The 15,986-nt window shown below is 46.8% G+C and overlaps 1 protein-coding gene across 3 annotated transcripts in view; it reads right to left on the bottom strand.

Moving 5' to 3' along the window:
* The window catches only part of SH3BP5 (SH3 domain binding protein 5), a 78,506-nt gene extending 63,751 nt beyond the window's left edge, over positions 1 to 14,755 (bottom strand). For all 3 annotated transcript variants that reach the window (XM_002814037.6, XM_054552576.2, XM_054552575.2), the window contains exons 1-2: positions 13,995 to 14,755; positions 12,225 to 12,287 (exon numbers count right to left, since the gene is read on the bottom strand). In XM_002814037.6, the coding sequence (XP_002814083.1) occupies positions 12,225 to 12,287; positions 13,995 to 14,132 (201 nt within the window). In that variant the 5' untranslated portion in view covers positions 14,133 to 14,755. The remainder of the gene's footprint in view (positions 1 to 12,224; positions 12,288 to 13,994) is intronic.
* Positions 14,756 to 15,986: the final 1,231 nt, after the last annotated feature.

The following is a 15,986-nucleotide window of genomic DNA, read 5'->3' as shown; positions in this document are numbered from 1 at the left end:
GGTAAGATAGGTATTGCCCTTCACATTTTAGAAGGAAATTAAACCCAGATAAGCTGATATAACTTACCAAGACTGTACAGCACATTAAGAGGCAGAGAGAGATTTCAAATCCAGCTCTGAGCTCCAAAGCCCACACTTTCCACCATCATATGCTATGTAGCTATGTAGTTTAGTTTCTGTCAGCTCCAAAAAAAAAGCTTTCCTATTTTTTTTTTTGTTTTTGTTTTTGTTTTAAGACAAGAGTCTCGCTTTGTCATCCAGGCTGGAGCACAGCGGCATGACCTTGGCTCACTACAACCTCCACCTCCCAGGTTCAAACGATTCTTGTGCCTCAGCCTCCCAAGTAGCTGGGATTACAGGCATGCACTACAATACCTGGCTACTACTTTTTCTCTTTTGTATTTTAGTAGAGATAGGGTTTCGCCATGTTAGCTAAGCTGGTCCCAAATTCCTGGCCTCAAGCGATCTGCTGGCCTCGGCCTCCCAAACTACTGGGATTATGGGTGTGAGCCACTGCGCCCAGCCTCCTATGCTTTTTTTGACCCTAAGTTTCATAACATTGAAGTATGGTTTTAACAAGTTCCAAGTGGGGAAGCAGATTTAATTTCTATCAAATAAATGCAATACCGGGACTCTCTTTCCCCAGAGAAGACCCAGAAAAACCAGTGGCAGGGAAAGAAAATAGCACATCTATCTGGAATAGCCCAAGAGGCTTTAGAACCCTACCACCCTGAATTATAAAGCAACAGTCTAATTATTGTAGTACCTCTGGCTCTAGGCTCCACTAATTTTTTCTAATAGGCATTGAAGCCATGCCATAATTTTTTCTCAGACAAAATTTTGAAGAAATGGGCAAAGTGGCAAAGAATTCCCTATGACAAGGCCCACAGCATTGCTAAAAACTGTCCATCTTGCCTTTATCGTTGCTGGTTTATTTAAGGTCACTGGGAATACTAACCAAAGTCCTTGCTTTGCTGGCTGGTTAACCATTAAAGCACCTCAAGAAGACACTGAAACACGGTTGTTTGTGAAGTCTCCCCACAGAAAGGAAGAGAGGAAAGGAAGAAAGTATATGTCCTACGGGCCTCAAAATAAGCCACTGTCTCTACATCACCATGAGGGTGGCAATTTTCAAATATGGCCTACAATTCTTTGGCACTGCCCCAGGATCAAGAAGAATTAGAATCCAGGTGGGCTCATGACTGCTTGGACCAACAGATTATAATAGAAGAGCTGCTCTGAAGGTTTCAAGGCTCAGTCAGAAAAAGCCAGGAAGCTTCCACCTGGTCATCTTAGGACACTCACTCTGGAAGGAGCCAGAAACCAAAAGGAAGCAAAAGTACCACACTAGAAAGGTCACACGTAGGCACTCTGGTTGCAACTCCAGCTGAGCTCCCAGCATAAGCTTTCAGAGCCAGCATCCTCTGTCAGACACAAGAGTAGGCCATCTCTGATGTCCAACCAAGCCCTCAACGACTACAACCAGGCTGACATCTGACTGCATAAAACTCCTCAAGCAAGGACCGTCCTGCTGAGCCCTCTCAAAACCCTCTCCAAATTCCTGACCCACAAATCATAGGCAAAACAGAACAGTTGTTTTAAGCTATCAAGGCTTGGGATAATTTGTTAGGGAGAAACAGTAACCAGAACAATGAAGAAGAAAAACACCCCCTTTCTTCTTCCAATAAAGCCAAAAATCAAGTAAGAGAACATTAAATCTGTGGGCTTCAAATCTAGCAAAACGAAGCTGAATCCTTTTGCATGCTGGAAACAAAAGGGTGTGGTGAATGAAGACAACCAAATCCCATTCATCATGCTTTGGTTGGGTTTAATGCCAAACAATAAAAGATTTATATTAAGAGGGCTGGGCTGCAGTTATAATAAACAGCGGATATTCCTCTCATTGTCTCCCTGAAAGCAGTTTCTTTCTGTCAGAGCAAACATTAACATCTCTTAGATAATCCAGCAAAACACAGCAAACGAAAAAAAAAATCAGGCAAGAATAGAACAAAATTTTTTCCATCTTCCTTTAAGGAAATGAAAGGGGCTGACTTGCTGAGCTCTCCAAGAGCTGCTTTGCAAATTCTGTGATACTCTTGGTTAAAATGCACTACAAAAAAGCAGTATAGTCTTTAATGTTGGAAACATCTACGTGGCAATCGGCAGACTAAGTAACTCTCAAAGAGAAGGGCTGGGCGAAGTTACCTGGGCTGCCTGCCAAAGGATGAGGTTCAATAGATGTTTAATTCATCCAGCCAAAACACACACACACACACACACACACACACACACACACACACACACACACACACACACACACACACACACACACACACACACACACACACACACACACACACACACACACACACCCCACTACATTAAAGTCCCTACAACAAATGCTGACAAAGAAAAATAACAGCTCAAAATTAAAAGGCTACAGTCCACAGGGACCACATCTCTGTCAACTTGGGGATTTGAAGATTCTCATTAACCACAGGGATAGCAATGAATCCATCAACCCCTATAGCCTGTCTTCTTTTGAGATGACACCTCAGAGTCAGAGGGTGGGCACCTTGAATACAGCTGGGGATACAGTCACGATTTGTAGGAGTCAGCGTGTACTGTAACAGCAAGCGCTTATGATCCTGCCTGGGTTTCAGCTGAGGGGCCAGGAGAGTTTGTGTATTACCTTGTTGATATTTGTAGCTTAAAAGGAAGACATGCCTAGTTTTTTTTAAGGCAATACAGTCCATGTCAATATTAGATAGTTATTTCTATGTTCTAGCCAATGGCCAGAACACGTTTTGGCCACTAATAGCATTTTGCTAATGTGGTTACCATGAACGAAGCTGTGCAAGAACCTATACGTGCCCACATTTATCCATTTAGAAATGATGCTAACAGTCAAATACATAGAGTAACTAAGTTTGAATATCTAAATATTCTTAATATTTGGAATGTTTTCCATTATATCTTGATTTATTGTATTTTCTAAATAAGCATATATATGACAGTTTCTTGGCTGTAGAAGATCCTCAAGTGCCTTTATACCACTTTTCATGCTTCCATGAATTACAACTACAGTAGCTTAACAATACACTAATTCATCAAGCAAACCCACAAAATCAGGTTTTATCTACAATTAAGGCAGGAACAACCAATCCAAAGTTTTTCCCATCAGCCTTCACAGTTCCTAAAATTCCTTCCAGAGAAATTCATTTATTTGGCTTATAAAGACTTTTTTTTTTTTTTTAACAACAGACTTCATTCCCCACCCCCATCCCATGAAAATTATAACATATGGTCATTGTAAATATTTCAGAAAACACCAAGAAATGAAAACTAAAAATCACCAGCATCCTCAGCAGCTAGCAACAACAACTGGTAACATCTGAGGGTACATTTTTCTAGAGCCAGGCTTCTCAAACAATGTGGTGATGGATCTTCCCCCATCCAATCCACCGTAAATCAATATTTCTGCAGAATAAAAACAAACTAGGAAAGTAAAATGCCACCTGGATGTCACAACATCAAACTGCCAAAAAAAAAAAAAAAAAAAATTCTAAAGTCTTACTCTCAATTTCTGTATTTACTTCACCATAATTGGTAACAAGCAGTTCACATTCTTTGGCCCACACAAGAATAACTATGTTAGGGCCGGGCGCGGTGGCTCACGCCTATAATCCCAGCACTTTGGGAGGCCAAGGCAGGCGGATCATTTGAGGTCAGGAGTTCGAGATCAGCTTGACCTACATAGTGAAACCCCGTCTCTACTAAAATACAAAAATTAGCCAGGCATGGTGGTGGACTCCTGTAATCCAGCTACTTGGGAGGGTGAGGCAGAAAAATCACTTAAACCTGGGAGGCGGAGGTTTCAATGAGCCAAGATCATGCCACTGCAGTCCAGCCTGGGCAACACAGTGAGACTCCATCTCAAAAAAAAAAAAATAATAACAACTATGTTAGGCCTGTCTTCTCATATGCATATATTCTTTTACTATATATATGGTTTTATATATGCTCTATGTAGTTTTATATATATTTTATGTATAGTTTTTTTCCCCCCCCACTAAGTAGACCATGGCCATTTGTCCATATCCACACATCATCTTTTTTTAAAGTGAAAGGCCACTCTTAAAATGCTAACACCCCCAAGCAAGGCAGAATCTTACATGTTCATAAGCCAACATGTGCCTAAGTGGACAGGTTCTGGGGAGGGAAAGGAGAATACAAGGTTGTGTTTTACCAGTGTCACAACTGTCCTCACAGTCAGTCTGTCCAAGAACAGATTGGCAGGCCGGGTGTGGTGGCTCATGCCTGTAATCCCAACACTTTGGGATCACCTGAGATCAGGAGTTTGAGACCAACCTGGCCAACATGGCGAAACCCCGTCTCTACTAAAAATACAAAAATTAGCCAGGCGTGGTGGCACACTCCTGTAGTCCCAGCTACTTGGGAGACTGAGGTGGGAGGATCACTTGAGCCCAGGAGTTCAAGGCTCCAGTGAGCTATGATTGTGCCACTGCACCCTACCCTGGGCAACAGAGACCAACACTATCTCAGGAAAAAACAAAAACAAAGCGGGAGGCCAGGCGCCGTAGCTCACGCCTGTAATACCAGCACTTTGGGAGGCTGCAGTAGGCGAATCATTTGAGGTCAGGAGTTGACCAGCCTGGCCAACATGGCAAAACCCTGTCTCTACCAAGAACACAAAAATTAGCCGGGTGTGGTGGCACATGCCTGTAATCCCAGCTACTCAGGAGGCTAAGGCACGAAAATCACTTGAACCTGGGAGGCAGTGGTTGCAGTGAACAGAGATCACATCATTGCACTCCAGTTTTTGAGACTCTGTCTCAAATAAATAAATAAATAAAGCAGGGCTCACTCAGGGAAACTAATTTTCACATCACAGGAGACAGGCCACAGCGCAACGCCCTGCTGATCCAGTGACTACAAAGTCCATCCCGCTGTAATCCTGGCCTGTACGAGCCCTCCCTCTGACCCCTTTCCCAGTGCCAATCTGACAAAGAAAGGTCATGGCAGGACCTGGGGGAAGAGAACAACAGAGCCACTGCCAGGCCCCATGGCCAGTTTGGCCCCAGTGGACATCTCATTGGAACCTTCTCTGCTTGCAGCGCCCAGCGGGTCTCAGCCCTCCCTGCCAGCCAAGCACACAGGGGGCCCTCTTGTCCACTCAGGCTGGGCAGCTCTCAAAGCACTCTCTCACATAGAATCCCTTACCATCCTCCAGGCTACCCAGGGATGTAGGCAAGAATTGCAGCCCCCAGATTCAAAGATGAGGAGACTGAGGCTTCCATGTGCCAAGTATCCCTAGAAGTCAGCAGATTTCTGATTTCAACCTGTATTACCTGATGTCAAGACAGCTGTCTTCCCTCCACCTCCCCCTTCCCCACGGCTTTGGGTTTTGGTTATTTCCACAGCAAAAACTGAGACACAATCCCATTTTAAAGAAAAAGAAATTGAGGCACAGAAATTACATAATCTGCCAGAGGTCCCACAGCTATGAAGAGGGAGCTGGGATTCAGTGCCAGGCGGTCTGGCTCCAGAGGCCAAGCTTTGCCAGCTGTCCTATAGCTAAGTCACTCTACAAGTTTCAAATGTTTCTCCACTCACCTACTTCCCCAAAGGGAAATAAGCAGTATGGGGGGACCACTGAAGCCCAAGGCCTTAAGTACCACCATTCTGATGGCCAAACTTCAAGTCAGAGCTATGGGGGCAGCGCAGCAGCCCTGACTCAGGCTACCCTGAACAGACGCAAAGACCACACGTGTGTTTTTTCTTTATAATCAGCCAATCATCAAAGGTCCTGTTAACACTCCACCTCTCCCCACCCCAAACTTCCTCAACCTGCAGACGATGTCTGTACCGTCAGCTCTCTTCCTCCTCCACTTCAAGGCTGCTCTGGATGTTATCTTCAGACTATTTGGGGTCTGCAGGCCTCAACTCTGATGCCTCCTATTTCAACAAAGCTTTGGCCTCTCAAAGGGCCCTGAGTGACTCTCCCAGAATCCCCCTCACCCCACTACAATTGCTTGCTTGGATCCAGGAGATGGCAAGCTCCATGAGGCAGGGACGTGCCTGATTATTTGTTGACCACCCTGGTCCCCACTGCCCCACACAGTATTTGCTGCAGGAAGGCCTCCAGGCCAATGTTTACTTCAACCAGATCTCACCTGTGTACAAGAAGGTCGGGGGGTGTAGGGGCTCTGCCAGCCCAGACCGGGCAGCCTGCCACCAGGCCTGGAATCTGGTGCAGCTTCAAGAAACAGTTACTCCTCCCTCCCCCGGTCTGTCTATTGCTTCAAACATTCCCTAGCAGTTTCTTCAAAGCACAACTGAGTCTTACAGGACCTAGTCCCTAGTGCATTCCACCCACACAGGTTTTAATGGAGAAAGTGCTGGGACGTATCACTGTCCTTTGATAGAGGAATTTTTCTCCTGATTTGTGCTAATAATTCATGAGGGAGGGGCCAGGCAGCTTCCAGTTCACTCTCATCTCCAAGTTTCTAAGCTCAAAACAGAGTTTTTGGTTGTACCATTGCTCCTTGGGTCAAAAAAAAAAAAAAAAAAAAAAAGTTTTAAGAGAAAACATTTGCTGGTTTTTGGAGGGAGGAAAGGCAGAGATAATGAGTGCTGGCTTAAGCGTGTTTGAGGAACACAGATACTCAGAAACAAAGATTTTTCAAACCACCCTGCAAGTATAAGCAGAAACTATTCCCACCTGACGTGAGCAATGAGGAAAAGAAAGGACCCTTTCACAGCCCTGGAACAGCCCACTTCCAGAACAAGCACGGGAAATGATGAAAATGTTACATATTGTGCTTAAAACCACATATATATGGGCATAAAATATTACAAATCTTTATTCTGATCAGACTTAGAAATTCTCAGTGTGGCATCTGTTTTAACAAACATTTGAAAAGAGACAGGCCTATATAATAGGCATTTAAAAATTTTATCAGCATACTGAGTTTTATCACCTCACCTGGCAGGGCTGTCGCACACCTGAATGACCCATTTATCTCTGACTCACTGCCTCCTCTTCCATCCATTACTCACCCATGCCTGGCACAAGGCCCCCTTGCTGGTCCTCAGCTAAGCCAGGCCCACTCCCACCTTAGCACTGATGCGCCCTCCAGCTGGAATGTTCTTCCCCCACATGGCCTGAGGCTTGCTCACTCTCTCCAGACAATACTGCATTCCTCTCCCTCCCCTTGCCTCCAAACACCCACCAGCTGAGTCCCCTTTCAGCTCTTTGCCTCCTTTGTATACATCAGATAACCTACGTTATCTGCTTATCTGTGCTACATTATCTGTGTTTTCCACCCCCTCTGCAATGTAAGCCTCAGAAGAGCAGGGACTTCTGTCCATTCTCTTCACTGCTCTGTCCCCATCACCGAAAACTGCCCCCATCACGTAGTAGGTGCTCAATAAATACTTAGTCAATTAAAAAGCTGGTCAGGCGCGGTGGCTCACACCTGTAATCCCAGCATTTTGGGAGGCCAAGGGAGGCAGATCGCTTTCAGCTCAGGAGTTTGAAACTAGCCTGGACAACATTGCAAAACCTGTCTTTACTAAAAATACAAAAATTAGCCAGGCGTGGTGGTGTGAGCCTTTGGTCCCGGCTACTTGGGAGGCTGAAACTGCAGAATCGCTTGAACCCGGAAGGCAGAGGCTGCAGTGAGCCGAGATTGTGCCACTGCACTCCAGCCTGAGTGACAGAGCAAGACCCTGTCTCAATAAATAAATAAAGCTGACTGATCAACGGATCTGTGGGAAAATGTTTATTTTCCTAACTTAAAACATCAGGCTTATATCCAAGGCCTCTCTGGTTAAAAGGTTCCTCCTTTAACAGCTTGAAAAGGTTGGCTTTCGCTGATACAAATCAGTGTGCAAAGGGGACCCAGCACTGTTCAAATAAGGTCAGAGGCAAACCCAGGCTGCAGGAAGAGACAGACATCCAAGTGACACGGCAGATGGCTGGCCTCCAGAGGCCCTTTTGCAATCTGGAATTTAAATGGCCAAGACAAGAAATGGGATGTTAAATGTGGGCCTCAGGAGCAACACCTCAGTCTACAGCTACCCACGGACAACTGCACCACAGCGTGTGAGCACATTAGCAGCCACCACAAGCCTGGTCACCAATTCAGCTTCATCAGACAAAAATCACGAGAGGTGCTGAACGCCCCAGATCGCAATCAAAAGGCAATGGGAAAGGAAATGGGGACAGCAAAATACCTTCCCCTGGGGGCCCTGAAAGTAGACTATCTCATTATTTGCCAATTCCATACTTGTGAATTCGTCTACTCGCTAAAATTTAAATGTAACCCCAAAATCAATACACGCAGCCCTTTCAGGTTCATTCACCGACATACGCAGGAGCGACGTTCTGCCTCCTCCTTTCAGTGCCCATCCTGTAAACAAGTGTCCTTTTCATGGTCTACTTAGTGCCATGTCTTTCACACTTTTGTGCTTTCTTTGGTGATTTTGCTGTTAAAACTGGCCCATACGGGAAGTGCAGAAGTGCTGTCTAGTGAGCTTTCCTGAGCACAAGCAGGCTGTGATGTGGCTTACAGAGAAAATACATGTTAGGTAAGTGGCCCTGAGTTCAATGCTAATGAATCAATACTATATAGTAAATAAAGTGTCTTTTAATGGAAATTGAAAAGATTAATATTGATCAGTTGATGAAAATGTGACCACAGGCTTGCTCCAAGCCGTGCATTTTCCCTACAACAATGGTTCTGTATTCACTAATTCAGTGTTCACAACTTTATGGAATACGAGTACCACAAAAACAAGACTGGGCACGGTGGCTCACACCTGTAATCCCAGCACTTTGGGAGGCTGAGACAGCGGTTGGGGGGGCGGGGGGGAACAACGACACGAGGTCAGGAGTTCAAGACCAGCCAGTTCGAGACCAGCCTGGCCAACATGGTGAAACCCCATCTCTACTAAAAATACAAAAATTAGCTGGGCGTGGTGGTACACGCCTGTAATCCCAGCTACTCGGGAGGCTGAGGCAGGAGAATCGCTTGAACCCGGGAGGCAGAGGTTGCAGGGAGCCGAGATCACGCCATTGCACTCCAGCCTGGGCAACAGAGTGAGACTCCATCTCAGGAAAAAAAACAAAAGACTTGACTGTATATTAAAATGGCTCATTTTCCTGCCCCCCATCCTTGGGCATACCCCCCTTGACCACCCAATGGCTCACTCCACCTGTTCTTCTGCAAACAGAGGCTCCCCTGCAGGCATCTGCTCAGGCGTCCTCCAGCAGCGCCCCTCCAGTGTCTCTGTCACATTTCTTACTGTAGCTATTACCACCAGTAATTATTACCCTCTCTGCTACTCACCCCAACCAAAAACGTCAACTCCTGGAGGGCAAGGTCTTTGTCTTGTTCACCCACATAAATGCAGTGGCCAACAGTGTCTGACAAGCAGTTGGTGCCCAGCATGAAGGGTGAAATCCCACCTGGCTCCTTTGTGACAGAAAACACCTATTAAACCTGTGCCTCCCAGTGCCACATGTAGCTAACACTTGAAACGTGTCTAGTCTCAACTGAAACGTGCCCTAAGTGTAAAATATGCCAAAGATCTTAAAGACTTAGTACAAAAATATATGTAAAATATCAGTAATTTTTTAATAGCAAGTCCACGTTGAAATTGTACTGTCTTGGATATTCTGGGTTAAACAAAATATTTAAATTCATTTCAGCTGTTTCTTTTTCATTTTTAATGTGTCTACTAGGGAGTTTTTAATTGCTTATATAGCCCATATTATATTTCTATGAGTCAGTCTTGGTTATAACACCGTGAAAAGGCCAGCCAGCAACCCAGCCCAGCCCTGGCCACCCCCCTCACACCCTCCAGTTCGCCTCACACGGCTCCAAATGCTCTCCAGAGCCAGGCAGGAAACACCTGTCCGGTGGCTTCCTGTGACACACAAATACCTAAGTGTATTCAGAAATGGGATTCAGAAGTCAGGGCTAAAAAGAGTTTAACAGATTAACCAATTTCACCCCAAGAAAGTAAGCATGCTTGGGGCTGAGATGTGGGCCATCTTGTTCATTACCCAGAACAGTGGCCGGCACATAGTAGGCGAGCAATTAGAATCAATCAATGCTTTTAAAAAAAAAAAAAAAAAGACTATTTCCAGGATGGGTATGGCAACTCACGCCTGTGATCCCAGCACTTTGGCCAAGGTGGGAGGGTCACTTTGAGGCCTGGAGTTCAAGACCAGCCTGGTCAACAGAGCAAGATCCCATCTTTACAAAAAAGCCTAAAGATATGAAAAATTAGCTGGGTATGGTGGCATGCACCTGTAGCCTCAGCTACTGGGGAGGATGATGCAGGAGGGTTGCCTGAACCCAGGAGTTTGAGGTTGCAGTAAGCTGTGATTGCACCACTGCACCGGGATAATAGAAGGCAGGACCTGGAGGAGATCTGGAAAATGCCTGGGACTACAGGATGGGAGCCCAGCCTCTGAGGTGTCATAGTACCAGAAGATGCTGAGCCTCTGAGTCCTGATCTGGAAAGCAAATAGTCCCTACCCTCCTAGCTCTCCAGGCCAGAACATTCTATGATGACAGCAGTTTAATACAGTGGCAACTGGACTGTTTAATATAGTGGCAACTGGGCTCTTGAAACGTGGCTATTGTGACTGAGGAACGGAGTTTTTAGTCTTACTTAATTTTAATTAAACTCATTAGTCAGGCATGGTGGTGCACGCCTGTAGTCCCAGCTACTCAGGAAGCTGAGGAATGGGAATCACTTGAGCCCAGGAGGTGGAGGTTGCAGACATCACACCACTGCACCCCAGCCTGGGCGACAGAGTAAGACTCTGTCTCAAAAAAAAAAAAATTTTAATTAAATTCAAATAGCCATACGTTGCACATGGCTACCATATGGGACAGCATAGCTCTAGGCTGGTGTGACAGGATGGAATGAGATAAAATGTGTAAAAAACATTCTGTAAATGCTAAAGCCCTATAGGAATGGTAGGGGTTTTGTTGTTTAATGCATTAGAAATCTGAGATCCTGAGAGGTTTCATTTACCCCACATCACAGACAGACTCAATTCATAAGTGAAAGAAATGTAAACAAACGCAGATTTTACTTTACTTAGGGAGAAGGACAGCCCACGCTCTTATATACCTATGATGGAAATGGAGGTGGTTAGCGATAACCCTTCACACAGCTCAGAGCAACAGGCTTTTTAATCCACATTGCTACATCCACATTTGGTAACTCCAGGGCCTACACATGCAGCAGAAATCAAGGCTGCCAGTGAATCCTGGTAGATTATATTCCTATCTCCCACACCCTCACCCTTAGGGACCATGTGCTTCTTGTCCCTTCCACTGACTTTTGCTATTTCTCCTGCTACAGAAACAGACTTTGCCAACAGCTCCCTGCATTGGGAAACTGCGCTGAGAGTCCCTTTGGGGCTCTGACAGTCAATTCACAGTCTCCTGAATACATACAGTGGTTGTTCAAATTTGCTGATGGGTGGTAAAAGCAACCACTACTGGAAAGGGGTGGGAACTAATCGGAGGCTGTGATGAATGCTAACTTGTTTACACACCCGTTGGAAAATGCACATGAAACCCAAATCAAGTTTTAGTCTCCCAAGATTTTTCCCAGCAGGAAAGGCCTTCCCAGTCTAAACAGCTTTTTGCTACCATTATAATTACATTCTATGCACAAGCAGACAATAAAGAAACGAGCAGGGAAGCAGAAGGAGGAGGGGTGAGTTATTAGGACAGGAAAGTCAAGAAATGGTCGAAGTCAGAGGAAACAACACAACACTTTCCAGGACAAATGGTAGGAACTTCCCTGAATATGTAAGAGATTTTGTGAGCTCATTCATTATTCTCCATTAAAGAGTCTGGCTAATTTTCCCCTCTGTCCTTTCAGTCACATTAAAACTTGGGGCTTAAGCGTTGTGTAACGCTCTGCACAGACTTGGTTTAGGCCCCGTGGAGCTTCCATAATGAAAAACAACATGTGAAATTGGATCCACATGCGTTCCGCCCACAGGTTGAGCTCAGTGGTGTATTTTATTCTGTCAGGGAGCTGTTGCTCAACTCCCAAGGAGGGGGTCCAGCAATAACCCTCCAGCTATGAAGACAAAATTAACCAGCCTTGTGCCAGTGTGAGTGACATCACTTCACCAAGAACAGGAACTCAGCTCTCTGTACCTCAAGTTCAGTCTCCCGTCTGTTGATATCATCCGTGGACTGATTTAACTTCTCCAGTTCTCCCTGGTGAAGAAAAGAGGGAGAAAAAAACACTTAAGGGATCCGTCTTTTGTTTCCAATATAACTCAGTCCATAACCTGAAAAATTACCCCAGCCCAATTTGCAGGAAAAGGGAAGAATCAGAATTAATTCTTAAGGCAAACAGTTGAGGCTTGACTAGAAAAGCAAATGAATGTCGGCATTTCTGAAACCATTTTCTTGAGGGTGTCCCTTTTGACAATGTCTTCAGAGACATTTGGAATTTGTCAGAGGTCAACTAATCCAGGTATGTGCCTTCACGTAAACCCCACCTGTTACAAATGGTTTAATGGCCTAATCAAAACAGTACCATCTGCCTTGAGCAAGAACTTTGCTTAGAAAACAATAAAAGACAATAAGCAAGGCCAAGCCAAAAATATAAACCCAGTGAAATCATCAAGGGCAGAATTCTGGTATTAACTCACCAGAATTATTTTTCTGTAAAGGGTGAAAATCTTTTCACACTGCCAATTATTCAACCTACTTAGCTGGACGTTTTAAACTAGCTTTAATCCTATTCCTTTCAATAAACATTTACAAACTGACATTTTGTAAAAAAGTATCCAACATGAACTTAACTCATCATTACTATGCAAACAAAGGATCTTGCTAACATAATCCCATACCAATAACACACAATATATTCCAAACCAATTATTTTAATTAATAGCATTCCTAATGCAAGGATTTTTTTTCCACCTGATCTTTATCTTGCTAACCTGACGAAACAATTCATTTAAACCCCAACCACCGAGTTAAGTGAGCTTTTAAATTGATCTGTGCACTAAAAAACCAATTAGGTATCCAGAAATTACAGAGCATGCTTAAAAGCAATTTTTTTTTAAAAAATGATTTATTGAAAAGGTAGAAAAAAACGGGCCTTAGAAAGGGATTTGCTCTGCTTTTTGCTTAGGGGTGAAGAGGTTAAACTGTCACTCCTAGATCTCGGCTTGGAAATTGTTTTTTAATCATCTCTCTTGGAAATGGAGGCACAGCCAGCCAGCCCAATCCCCTCGCCGCCTCCACGCGTCAGCTTTGCGCATCAGTTGTCCCCGATTTCTTTTCACGCCCAGCCTCACAACAAGGAAAAGCAGGGTTTTAAGCAATTTCAAGCCAGGCAGAATGTTGAGCCAGTGATGACAATAAGCCGCTCAGTTCGCTAACAATGAATCAGAGAAGGAAAACGGCTCAGGCCGGGCACCTTGGCAAGTGAGGACTCTGCACCCGGGCCACCGGTGCCAGCCCGTGCTGCAGGGACGGGCAACGCCCACCCGCCCACGGTGCCCGGCGCCCACGCGGGCGACCCCTCCTCGCAGAGCCTGGACGCCGTGCCATGCCCGCGGTGCCGCGGCCGGGCAGCGGTACCCCCGAGGATACCATGGCGCCCCCGCCCCCTTTTTCCCTTTGTTGCACATCCGCCCGAACCACCAGGCACGCTGACAGCGACCCCGAGCCTGCTAGGGGTCGGCGGGGGGCTCCCCGCAAGAGTCAGGCCGCATCCCCTCGGGCACTGTAGCCTCCTCATTGTGGAGACGATGAAACGGAGAATACAGACCGTCTCCTGCCACCCTATGTGGCCGCCAGTCCCCGGACCACAGTCACTGGGGGCTGCGAAGTGGCTGTACGCGTAGACACCGACCTCCGTAGCAGCCCTCGCTAAGCCCGGATGCGGGGCGACCCCGCGCGCCCTACCTGGATCCGGGGATCCACCTCTTCTTCCTCCTCCAGCCCCTGCTCCATCCCCTCTTCCTCCTCCTCCTCCTCGTCCCGGGCAGGCGGCAGGAGCTCGGCTGGCTCCTCCGAGCGGCTCCGCTTCAGTGCCGCGTCCATGCAGGCAGCCGGCACGCGCGCCGCGCAGTGAGCTCCGGAGCGCCTCGGGGGTCGCGGCTGCCACAGGTTGGGCTGGAGCCGCCTTGCCACAGCCGGGCACGGTCGGGGAGCCGCCGGGGCCGACACCCGGGAGTCGCAGCTCGCCGATGCGGATCCCTCCGGCCGCGGCGGAGCAGAGGAAATGGGCGCGGCCGCCCCCTTTCTGCCGCGGCAGTCAGCGCAGCGCCCGCTCCGCCCCCGTCCCGCCCCGGCCTCGCGTTCCGCGGCCAGTCCCAGCTATCCAGGTCTCCGTCACAAAACCCCAGATCCCTCCACATCTCCAAGGTGGCAAAATAGGACAGCCCCCACCCCCTTGTAACTTAGCAGCTCGGATATATCTCAACTACGTAACGCAAGCCTCCCGCTTTCGGGAGTCCCCTTCTCCAGCCCTCCTCCGAGGCGCGTTGTGTGTGTGGTAGGGAGGCGTGGGTGTTTTCACGCTGAAGTCGCCTTCCGAAGCCTACGCTCAGTGACCCTGGACCTCAGGACCAAGACTTGCCGAAACCCTGTACCCAAAGCACATTCCTCCCCTTGAGCGAACCTTGGGAATGGCGGAGGTTCCGTGCACTGATGCATCGCCGAAGGCTGCGGCCTCTCTGGGCGAGCCCCATACGGAAACACAGAGGTGCGGCGGTCCTACCTGAATAGCCAGGAAGCATAGAGAATGCATTGAGCTGGGATTTAAGGAGGTGGCAAGTGTAACCCCTGTTGATGGGCACACTGCGGCCAAGAATTTATGAATTAGTGAGACTTCACTCTGTACATCAACAAGTACGGAGACAGAGTTGGCCTGCCAGACACAGCATCCGCAAAGGCCAAACTGAAGAGGCATGTGTGTGCTTTTATGAAATGTCAGGGCCACTGTGATGTCAGGGGAACGCAAAGGATGACCTTGGCAAAGCAGGTGAGCACATGGCTGCTCACGTCTCCTTCCTTCGAGAAATGCAGAACGTGCACATGTTCTACACGGAGGCCTGTAGCCCATCGGCTCTGAGTTTGGAGGACAAATTTGCTTGAGAAAGGAGCTTCTTTCTGAGAACCTATCATCAAAGCCACCTTACAAAACCTGGCTCTGGCATGACGTGGTGGCTCGTATCTGTAATCCCAGCTCTTTGAGATGCCAGGACACAAGGATCACTTGAGGCCAGGAATTCAACACCAGCCTGGACAATACAGCCAGACCCCTTCTCAAATGAATAAATAGTCCTGCTTCTGGTGGTTTTATCAGAAACTAGGCTAGAGGGTTACTCCTTGGGCAAGGCACCACCCCATACACGCTGGCACTATAGTCCACTGTCAAAGGAAATTTGTCCTGTCTCCTGGAGGTAGTGCCATGGTTTGTTTCCAAAAAGGTCAGACCTGTTCATTGCTCTTTAAATCAAGGATGAGTCAGCAATTCTGTGAGAGGTGTTTCAAAGCTCCTTGCTAAAGACATAGTTGCTTTTGGTTTTCCAATGATAGATGAAGCCAGGAACAAGATAGCCATAGGGGTCACTTTGGAACACAGGAGCCACCAATCTTCTCTGGTGGCTTGGAATTGAGCCTCCAACTTTGCAGGTACATCCTAGCTCTGAATAAACTGAGAGACAGAGTTTGAAATAAACAGAGAACTCTGGGGTCAGCCCTGACTACGATAAATGCTTCTCAGCTAGCAGAACCCCATCCTCTCCATTCTAAATGGCAAACTCCAAGTTACATTCCTGCTTAAGCTTAGGTCAAGAGCAAAATATATCTATGAGACATAGGCCAACTGCTCAAGAACATCAGTTCAGACTTTTGTTGTCTTATTTTTTGGAGATCTGGGCCAGCTATAGT

This window comes from Pongo abelii, chromosome 2 (genome assembly GCF_028885655.2).
Source record: "Pongo abelii isolate AG06213 chromosome 2, NHGRI_mPonAbe1-v2.0_pri, whole genome shotgun sequence".
Lineage (NCBI taxonomy): Eukaryota > Metazoa > Chordata > Mammalia > Primates > Hominidae > Pongo > Pongo abelii.
This window is presented reverse-complemented; position numbering and strand designations above follow the sequence as displayed.